Genomic DNA, 11277 nt, shown 5'->3' on the forward strand with positions numbered 1-11277 from the left:
TTCTCTCTCTCTCGCTCTCTCATTCTCTTTCTTTCCCTTGCACCGTCTGTTTGTCTCCAGCATTTAAAAATATATATTTTTTAATTTATTTTTAAGTGATTGACACCCCTAATATAATTTAATTTAATTTAATTTAATCACAATCTAATGCTAATATTTCTTAAAAAGAACTCAAACTCTAAAATGCATCCAGTAATATGCTTAGTTTAGGCAGTTAAAGTAATGGTGTTGTTTTTGTTCTTAATCAAGGAGCCACAATCATGCTCAGTGTTTTTGTTTCAACCAGATTCAAAAGATGGAGCCTCTCATGATGACAGTAGGAGAGAACCCTGATTTCAAGCATTTAATGATAAGTGCTCGAGCCCCGTTACAACATTCCATCCCAAAAAAAAACATGATTATGATTAAGTTTTATTGTTATTATGAAGTTTATAAAGGTGAGGTTGTATAGAATACCCAGCCTCCTTATTTTTTCCACCAACCGTTCAAAAAAAATGTACCGAACCGTGAATTTTCTGTACTGTTACACACCTAGTAACAATAGCGCTGAGCCACATCAGTTAATCGTGAAATTATCATTCAAATCGGGAGTTTGGGTGTCATGTTTTGGTCATTGCATTTAGGCGTTGTACTGTCTCGGCTAGAACAGTACAACGAGTGACAAAGGCTGATCTAACACTGTTCTAAATTGTAAATGGGAACCACCTCTATAAACCCTCACCTTATCACTATGACCATGTTAGTGGAGGGATACAGCTGATATGAACAGGTTCAAACCAGCCAGCTGCATGTTTTTGAAATTCCTTGTAGCAGCTCTCACAGTATATAAGGAGGAGTCAGAGAATGAAGCAGAGATCAGGACTCTGAGGTGAATACAGCAGATAATAAAGAAGACACGTTTTAGGAGGAGAAGACAACCTTTTTAAGAATCCTCTGCCTTTGGAGACGGTAAGACCATCTTCTGCTGTAGTAGGAAACATGACATGATACATTGGCTTTGGGGATCCAACGACTTGTAGCTCCAGTAGTAAATTAGTTTAACTTTTTTTAAATAATGTTCCTAAATATATCTTGCCTAGGATGTTTAGGTTTTTGAAAATTAGGGTTGATTGTCTTAACAATGTTAAAATGTTATTAAAACTAGCATATCTTATTTGGTTTTCAAAGAACCAAAAGTGATTCTTCTACACAATCACATCAAATACTATTTTGTCAACTTTAAAGCAGCAGTCCCTAAGATTGTTTCATTTTCAATTGAAATAGTAGTGTTTCTGAGTTCAGCAGAGACAATATATTCTAATTAATGGTATCAGTTTCCTAGAAAGACAATGCCTGCACTATCTAATATATTAATTCCAAAAGCTAGTTCAGAAAGTTAGATGTTACTGTTTTCTACAGTAAATGAACAAAATGAACTAAACAGTATACTAAACTGCACAGCATTTCACACAGGAGATCATTTTTATTAACCTGTATTAAAATTACTCTTCCAAATGCTCTGTGCAATTACACATTCTTACCAAAGAAATCTCTAAATTCCTAAATACCCCAAACGTACAAACTATTGCTTTAAGAATAAATGCACAACATATTCCCCTGTATGTAGCACACTTTCAGGCATGCTAAATGGTGTTCAGTAAAGCATAATTCCAGGTAGGAATAAAGGAAGGGATTCCATCCAGTATCTTATAGATTGCTCAATATATTGCTTTAGTAATCATTGTGATTTAACTTTAAGAATTTTAAGAACATGTCATGTCACTGACAAAATGATTATTCAATAGCATGACAATGCATTTATACATTTCTTTAGAGAGCAATAAATGCATGCTTATTACGAAAGTATGAAACATACTAAACAATTAAAACAAGAACAATAAAAAAGGAAAATATAGTTTTTATCCAAGTTAAAATACTGGTGAAATATATATATATATATTTTTTTTTTTTTTTTTTATTAAAATGTATTGGATGCAATGACATCCAGCAAACTTGCCAGACCAAGCTGATTTTAGAATAAACATATTAGATGTTGCATAGCGATGACAGGAGTCTAATAAAATTATTTGGAATATTTTTGAACCTCTCAACTCAGGACTACCGCTGCATTTAATAGTGTCTTTTTAAACTACATATTGTTAAAAAAATCAGCATTCTAAGCATTATTATACTATGCAATCTGGGGCTAATTTATAAAAATTTATATTTTATATTTTATGATTAGAGTATAATTTGTGCCAAGCTTGTGTGCCTCTCTTTAGAATTGGGTCAGTGAGCCTCACTGAGTGAGGTGATAGGAAGAGTAAGAGCTGCCAGCATAACTTAACCCAGGTGTACGTGATGTACTCAAAGGCAACAGCATAATTGATGCTTAGAGCTGATAAGAAATTTCTCACACACACACAGTGTGGGAGTGTGTTTCAAATGTAGTAAGGCAACCTGCAGCTTTGAGAATATGCAATGCAATGATTATTCTAGTCTTGGACTACACAGAAGGCCTTATTTTTTCAGTTACGTTAAATTGCACCCAGAGCTGACACAGATGTGCCAATTCACAGACTATGCTTGTCTATTAAATAAGTTTTGCCAATAGAATATAATTATACAGACAAACATAAACCTACTATTACCATGCCTAAAATTGGGCATTGGGAAATAAAGCCCACCAGCAATGGTAGCAGTGTAATGATGGTGTTCCTTGCTTTCGAAATAAACAATGCATGGGCAGGTGTCCCAACACTTTAGCCCAAATAGTTCTGCATTTCTTGTGTGTGAATGAAACAAATACAACATTTAGCAAGAGACTCATAAATTAATTGTCTTAATAATGGAACTGATAATTTTACTGATAAAACTGAGGCAAATGTACATAAACTAAACATTTTATAGTTCCAGAGTAACAGTGATAATATACTGTGAATCAGCAGAATGGAGTTCAGAGAGTGCACCCTGGTGATTTCTCACAGAATAAAGGAGGAATTGTACATCAGCCAGCTGAGCTTCATTCCTGTGCAAAAGCCTCTCATAGAGTTAAGACACCTGTTTCCTTATCTGACTGAACGATCCTGTGTGTTGTACTGTCAGTTCTGAGATATTTTTAGTCACACAATTAAAAAATGGTTATACTGTGTGGCAGTAGAAAAGTTACACACACTCATAGGTAGGCATTTTTCCCATTTATGAACAGTATTTATAATGTTGTTTATGGTTTCTCAAATCCACATCTGAAACCCCCGGGAGGCATGTATATTTGTACAGCCAAACCATCAGTTAATCACAGACCAGTTCTTAAGCTGTTTTCAATATACAGAGAAAGCAAGATTCTTTTCAGGACTGGATATGTACTGTTTAAAATAAATTACTGAAACATTATTTTGTGTCTGCATGCATTAACCATCTCGCTATACAACTCTATACAACTTATTTTAACAGTATATGTGTTCTGTGTACTGTAGACAGTTGCTACTGGTTATGCTTTCCATTGTAGTAATGCCTTCTCTTGTGTATTCCTTTAATGTATATGTTTAATATTGTTATCCTGTTGAAACACACAGTTGTGCCCAAGTTTCTAGCTAATGGTTTGAGGTTATGAGATCTTCTTATTGCATTTACTTTGATTCATGTATAAAATCTACTTGCAGCATAACAGTCCCTCATTATATCATTATATCAAATTGTATGACCCTGTATTCATTTTTATAAAACCACAATTTCAGCATTTACTTATCCACAGCACTTTCTTTTTTATCTATGTTTTCTTCTCTTTTATCTAATCTCTCTGCCATACCACTGTCACTGCATCCCCTCCTTCAGCTCTATTTCTTCATCTCTCTCTTTTCTTCACTACAGATCCATCCAGAGCTATGCCGTTCCTGGGTAGCTTCCTCTCTGAGGAGCAGTTCCAGTGCTCCATCTGCCTGGACATCTTTGACAATCCTGTCTCCACCCCATGTGGCCACAGCTTCTGCATGGTCTGCATCGGACACTACTGGCAAGGAGTCAAGTTCTGCCAGTGTCCACTCTGCAAGCAAAACTTCAAAAAGAAGCCCGAGCTCCACATCAACCGCACACTCCGCGAGATCACTGAGCAGTTCAAGCAGATGAAGGGGGACCCCGGCGCATGTGGAGGGATGGAGTGGGAAGGGCTGCAAAGCAGCAGGATTGAAGATCGGCCTCTTAAGCAGAGACAGCTGTCTGGGGATCTCTTTGTTGAAATGAAACGCAAGCTTCTCAAGCCCTTCCATTCCAAAGCAGGCCAGAATGACAGTCCCACATTGGTGATAGAGGGAACAGACTACGATATCATCCAGCCCCAAGAGCTCATACGCAGTGTGTCTCTAAGGAGGTACACTATGAGCGGAGCTGTCAATGCCAAGAAAGTGCCTCAATGTCCAAAACATCACCATAAACTGGAGCTTTTCTGCAAATCAGATGGGGAGTTTATCTGTTCTGAGTGTGCTGATACAGATCACCAATCACATAAAACCATCTCTGCAGAGAAGGAGTGGCTGAACAGCAAGGTGTGAATAAACAACTGTTGTTTTCTAATAGTAAGCAGTAATAGAAGCAGGGTTGTGTTATGTTTTCTGACAACCCATTTCATCATTTTCTTTGTTCTGTTTTTTTTTTTCACATTTAACACAGAAACAGATTGCTATCACTGAAACAGAGATACAGGAAATGATAGAGGAGAGGTTGAGCAAAGCAGAAGAAATTAAATTCTCACTGGCGGAAATCAAAGTAAGCACAAATTCCTGTCTATATAAACTGACATACACTTATGTGGCAAATGTTATGGGATAAAAAATAGTGGTTTCAAAACAAAAACACTTATTTCAGATGATCAACATCTCTTTACCTCCATCCAGGTGGCTGCAGAGAGGGAGACCCAGGACAGCATGCGTGTGATTGGGGCTTTTCTGAGCGCCATTGAGCGCAGCCAGGCGGAGCTGCTGGAGGTGATTGAGATGAGTCGGCGCAAAGTGGAACATCAGGCCGAAGGCATGCTAAGAGAACTAGACCTGGAGGTCACAGAGTTAAGGAAGAGAAGTGCTGCATTGAGCAAACTGGCCCAAATAGATGACTGCATCAGTGGACTGAAGGTGAGTGACTAGATATATAGCAAAAGCTGCAGAGATAATGAGGGTCCACCTCATCACTAATGTAACCATTTCCAAAACAGTTTAACTGAAGCATTGACTCATGAGAGATTTCAAAATTTATGTTCAGAAATAATGTTTTTGTAATTATTATATATTTTACTATCTGGCAGTCAGAAATCATACCCACAATTGGCAGTGTTGCAGCAAGTTTTCATTCCAGTCAAGCTAATTTAATTCCAGTTAAATAGCAAATTAAGTACATGGGGGGAGTTGGAAGAGTTGATGGGCTGGATGGAAAGCCTGCAGCCACACCAGCCCTTGGGGTATAATATTTTTGAGCCTTGAATTATGGTTATGCTCTTTCTGACATTTTTTTAGTAAGTAGAGCGTTAAAAACTGAGCTATTTGAAAACTCAGAATTTGCCCAATAAGTTGATAGTTTATTTGCTTTGGTCCAAATCAGTTGAAGAGTTATTTAATGTGATTATCTTTGTTTGATATAAATAAGCACACTAAAATGCATCACAACAACCCACATGAGTATGTTCTCTACTCCTTTTGGTCAGATCTGTCTGGGGCAGGATTAAAAAAAGTAAATACAAGAAGAAGGTTCTGCAGACACATTTCTGTGCAATTTAACATGGAACATGGCAGATACAGTGTTTGTTTATAGGGTCAAATCATGGTCAGATTACTTTTTCACTAAAAACAGACAATTTCAGAGTTGGTTTGGGACCTAAAAGATACCAACTAATTTTAAGCCATATCTGTGTTCACACCTGCTCAATGCAAAAAAAACAATGTGTGGTTTAACTAGACTAAAATGTGCAGGTATGAAAATATCCTTAAAGTGATCACTGGTAGTGCTTTAAAACCAAACGACACTGCTATTGTTTAGCATGCACCTTACACCTCACTGGAAGCGATTGGTGGCTAGAGTAAGACTGGAATATACTTTCCAAACTTTCTCAGATGTGAATGGTAAGGAACTCACCCTTAACAGTACTTGCCCCTTCAGGAAAGGGGAATGTTCTGTTTCTTAAGCCATTTTGTTAATTTTCCTCAACTCTTAAGGTAGAGGGTGTTGGCAATTTGTCTTTGTTAATAAAATGATACAACACTGGAAATGTTAATAATTAAAAATATTAATAGGTGCTTTTTAGAGTCATTTAATTGTAGATATTCTTGTGAAGATTAAAAATATTTTTTGACATTTTTGACTTTTTTAAAGTTTCTGTCTTGTCTTTTTGTCCACAGAGCTACTCTGTTCTCAACAATCCTCTGCCAGACAAAGACTGGACTGGGGTCTCAGTTAAGTGTGATTTCGAAACAAACGCTATCTACAGCTCAGTCTGTCAGCTGGTAGAACAGTTCCGTGAGGAGCTTCAGAAAGTGCCTCAAATCTGTAAGTTTGATGATTGGAGGTTCAGTGGAGTACACTGACACCTAGTGCTCAGGCTAAATGTTACATATTTGTTTATATGTTCATTAAGGAGAAGCTCAGAAAGTCTTTCAAGGGGTGTCACTGGCACCTAGTGGCCAAAAGACACTTTGTACTTTGTTTGGTTAGTATAGTTTATTCAAGAAGCCGAGAAGAATGGAATTAAAGACAGGCTCATTTTAAAGACTTTGAATTAAATCTAATTATCTTGCAAAGTTTTAAAATATGAAATGTCTATACACACAATAATTATGACTGTGTTTTTCTCCCACAGGCTTATCAAGTTTAACTGATGACTCACCAGTGAAACCACAGTCAAGTAGGTATTGATTCATTGGCAAAATATAGCCAATAATTATTCACATTTTTGTTAATATTAGACCTTAGGTTCATGTTTTCAGTAATTTAATCATTTTATTTTATTGTTTTGCAGAAGTAAATAGAATTCAGGACTTTGCAGGTAAGCACATTATTTACTGTCCTCTCATTCTTTAAGTTTAATGATATATCATGAGATAGACCAGCATGTTAAAATGGGCAGTATGTAAAAATGATCATGAAATGTTACCTTTGTCAGTTGTGAGGTGTTTTCTTGTAAGGTTGAACCATGGCCAGTGTGTTCATGGTAAGGTGACATAAATTATCTTTGTTGAAGCGAGGCCTGATAGTGGGTGACAGGTGGGTGGTACATTGAATTTCCGAAGTTGTTTTGGAATATAACATTCTTCACTTACAGTATCCCAAGTGTTCGAGTAAGGCATTACCACCCACAGTGGACAGCACAGTGAGTGATAATGATCATGACCGGCGACATATGGCTAAAATTGTCTGTGCAAACAATGGCAGAAATCACATCCATATTCAAAGCATATCTCACATGCATATCTTGCAGGTCAGTTCAGCCTTTTCTAGATACCATAAGACATGAAAAAAGTCACAGGACACCCAGTAATGGAATAGAACTGACTGAAACACCCCACTACCATATGATGTGGAATAAATTTCATCACCAAATGCCAGTAGAAATCTACAGCACAAACAGTATTAAGTAATAATAGAGTCTCATGCTACCTCATTATGCTTAATATTATAAAAATGATATTTAAAAAATACATAATTTGATTTGATGATTTGATCACCTAATTCATTCTATTGCTTTTGCAATCTCTTTCATCAGTGGATGTCATCCTAGACCCTGGCACTGCCCATTCCCATCTAGTCCTATCAGAAGACAGAAAGAAGGTGTGGTATGGGGAAAAGCACCATCATGTTCCCAGTAATCCTGAGCGCTTCAACCATGTGTTGTGTGCACTGGGGCAGGAAGGCTTCACAGGGGGCCGACATTACTGGGAAGTGGAAGTGGGTAACAAAACTGACTGGGACTTGGGAGTGGTCAGCCACTCCATAAACAAAAAGGGAAAGATAACTCTGAGCAACAGTAATGGATGCTGGATCCTCAGTCTGCGAGACAAAACCCACTATTCCTTCAGAACAGAGCCTTCCACTCCACTTCACCTCAATGAGAAACCCCAGAAGATTGGAGTTTTTGTGGACTATATGAAAGGCCAGGTGTCCTTTTATAATGTGGAAGCTAATACGCATATCTACACATTTATAGACTCATTCAGTGAGGCAATATATCCCTTTTTGAGCCCATGCACTAATAAATCTGGCAAAAATGATGGGCCACTTACTATTACACCCATGTTTTATCACTGACTGAAGAGTATGACTGCTGAGATGTTTTTTTTATGGCCAAGCACTAAAAGAAGTGGCATATTGTGCCTACTGGCTTCTCTGCATTATGTCAATTTTATATTGAAGTTAAATATAGTAACAGGATTATACACTTTGTATCTAAATGTTTACATACACCTGTTCATCAAACATTAAGGGTGTTCAAAAGGAGTTCATCTAACAGCCTCTAATCTTTCTAAAAAATTATTTACACTAAATGTTGGAACATTTTCCTTGAGAATTTTATTGTATGTATCCACAAGAACATTAGTGTGAGGTCAAAAATTGGTGTTGCATGATTAAGTTCTGCATCACAAACCCCAGACCCCAGAGACACTACATATGAAACTTAATTACATTAAGGAACACAGTCCCAAATTGTGGGCCCTGTACTCTCTCAATGTCAGTGGGCCCCTATCTGCGCCAGTACACAAGGTAACTGAGCAAAAAAAAAAAAAAAGGATTTTCATGGGCCCTTCTCCCTACTTGGGCCATGTGTAGTCAGGTCCACTTCCCCCCTCTACCACGCCCACGGTTGGGGGTGTCTGAATGGTCTTCATTTATATGACCAATACTAGAAACAGGCAGTGCTTTTCTATGAAAACTGTAAATGCTGATTATCCACAAATCAACGCCTCCCTCAGTAATGGGTGCACTTTAAAAACTGGAATTCGCCAGTTAGAAGAAGGGTTTGGTTTTAGTTTCAGGATCTTTACAATGTTTTACTTCTTTCAAAGTATGCAAACAGTTATAGTATATATTATTGCTGTGTGTATTGTGCTACACAATTTAACCTGTACATAAAGAGTAACTGTACATTTTGTCTGTTATTTTGTATTATTTATCTTTGTAAAAATGTCTGTAAATGTAATACAAACATTTGTAAAAAGTACAGTAAAATCTAATTTTGTTTACACTTTTGTTGCTGGCTGTGTATATAAAGACATTTTTATAAAGGTTTGTTTAGATGTGTGTATTTAAGTTGGCTTTTATTTCCAAATACAAAGGCACAATAAGCATTGATTTTTATTCAGTTTTCATATTTCTTAAAAAACAATTGTGGGAGTGGTATTTCCTTTTTAGCCATTATGTTGCTTAATGGTTAATTAAGCTTAATAAGGGTAACTGAATTATTATTTTTTAAATAGATTTAGCTTAACATTCAACCATTGGACCATACACTTATTTTATATATGTGAAATTTGTACAACATTCTTTTCCCTTCTGATTCTGTGGTTCATTTAGAAAGTAGGACTACCTAAAAAAAGTATGCACAAAATTGTAGCTTTTTTTTGTGGGAAATCAGGATCATGAATCAGTAAGTGAAAAGTGTCTGATGGAAAAAGCTGTGATTTTGGGTGCCATTGCAACACTTTTGCCTAAAATCCCTTCAGTTTCCCAATTGCTTTACTACAGTTTCACTTTCGGGACTCTTTTCAGACAATACCAGTTTCACAATTGTGGCTTTTCTCATGGATGTGGCTAAAGTTCTTGTGGCATTGCCCCCCACACCCATTTTTACTGCTGGAAGGGCGTTGCCTCATTTCTTTAGTTTAAAGCAGCCAATGCCCAGGTTAGCACCTATATGACTATACTTTGTACCCTGCTTTGTACTATGAGGTCATAGACACATAGAAGATAAACTAAAATATAAACAAAAACCTTTAAATAATACTTGACCAGTATATTGTATGTTTTTGTTTGTGTGTCATGCTTTAGCTGGTCTACAAGGATTATTAACCTGACTAAGACTGACAACCAATATGACCTAAATCAAATGCAGCATACAAACACACAGTATGCAGGTCAACAGCTGGTTAACCAGTTTACCAGCATAGGGTATGTTTTCATATTTTCAACAACATAATCATCAAAGACGAGCTTAAAACACATTTTCAACTCTATTATTTATCGTAGTAAATATTCTTCTAATCTTAAAGTAGTGTTTACAGGTGAAGTATCGAGCTATTGTAGTTGAGTGCAAGTTTCAGTTGGTTACGTTATACTCCCCCCACTGTCCCTCCCAAAGCAAATCCTAACGGTATTCCACTCAGCACACCAAGCCTGTCCAAGCATGTCTTAAGTAACTGTCAAAGACAGCCGCGAGGGTGATAAAACACCACACAATATACTTCCACAAGTGGCCACGAGGTGGCAAGTCTTCAAGTAGTCCATTTACCCTTGTGTGTTCTTTTTTTTTTACTTTTTTATAAGGAAGAAAGTAACTAGTTAGCATTACTTGTTAACTCTGCTATTGAACTAGCACAGACCAGGCTAAATTGTTTGAAAACAAAGACAAGTTATTAATGTTCCCTTTGTCATTTGTTCCCACATTTGAGAGTATCCAACTTTAACATTGTCATCCAAGAAATGTGTTTATTTTATGTAAATGTTATATGCTAAAATGTAGCTGCTAGTGCTTGTGTTGCACGCTCCTCCACAGTAATCTTTCTTCCTCAGATAAAAAATTACAATTACTAATTTAATGTGATTTTCAAAATGGGATAACCGAAATTAAGGGAAACTCAGTAGATAAATATTTGCTTCTGTCAGAAACCTTTTTCTGTCAGAACTCTTTTATGTGACAGTGATTTTCATATTTGGCACTTTTCCTTCACTAAAATACAAGGAGGTTATGGTTGCACTGTGTTTAATATAAATGTAATGTTGGAGGGTATTTGTACAAAAACTGAAATTGTATATATAGCTTTCACATCATAAAATATTTATTTACAATATCACCCAACCCTAGTAGAAACTAAAAATAAGTTCCGTTCAGTTTAATTTAGTCAAATAATTTGATGAAATTGTATTTTTGATAGTTTCAACGACAAAGTAAATGTGGTTATGAGTCAAACTGATGGTTAAGTTTGTTTTTAAGTTGCAGGAACTACTACCTTTTCATATGGACTATGCAAATGTACACATTGACAGGTTCAGGTGCAGAGGAACTCTGCCAAGAAGACTTTTTAAGAGTTATCTGCCATTTTTAAGCTT

The 11277-nt window shown here is 36.5% G+C and overlaps 1 protein-coding gene across 2 annotated transcripts; it reads left to right on the top strand.

Moving 5' to 3' along the window:
• Window positions 1–630: 630 nt before the first annotated feature.
• Window positions 631–9231, top strand: LOC103038032 (E3 ubiquitin-protein ligase TRIM39). Of its 2 annotated transcripts, none has more exons than XM_022678420.2 (8): window positions 631–948; window positions 3814–4520; window positions 4645–4740; window positions 4869–5102; window positions 6360–6507; window positions 6818–6862; window positions 6977–7003; window positions 7721–9231. In XM_022678420.2, exons 2-8 carry the CDS (start codon window positions 3864–3866, stop codon window positions 8260–8262), a joined length of 1749 nt encoding a protein of 582 aa, XP_022534141.2. In that variant the 5' UTR covers window positions 631–948; window positions 3814–3863; the 3' UTR covers window positions 8263–9231. The 2 variants fall into 2 exon arrangements, with proteins under 2 accessions (XP_022534141.2, XP_007248086.3); XM_007248024.4 differs by having other exon boundaries at window positions 3850–4520.
• Window positions 9232–11277: the final 2046 nt, after the last annotated feature.

Source organism: Astyanax mexicanus, chromosome 8 (assembly GCF_023375975.1).
Source record: "Astyanax mexicanus isolate ESR-SI-001 chromosome 8, AstMex3_surface, whole genome shotgun sequence".
NCBI classification, from domain to species: domain Eukaryota; kingdom Metazoa; phylum Chordata; class Actinopteri; order Characiformes; family Acestrorhamphidae; genus Astyanax; species Astyanax mexicanus.

Coding starts and splice junctions, on each gene's coding strand:
- LOC103038032 (XM_022678420.2), top strand. CDS start 3,864: ATGCCGTTCCTGGGTAGCTTCCTCTCTGAGGAGCAGTTCCAGTGCTCC. Junction 6,863..6,976: donor ACCAGTGAAACCACAGTCAA/GTAGGTATTGAT, acceptor ATTGTTTTGCAG/AAGTAAATAGAATTCAGGAC. Junction 7,004..7,720: donor TAGAATTCAGGACTTTGCAG/GTAAGCACATTA, acceptor CTCTTTCATCAG/TGGATGTCATCCTAGACCCT.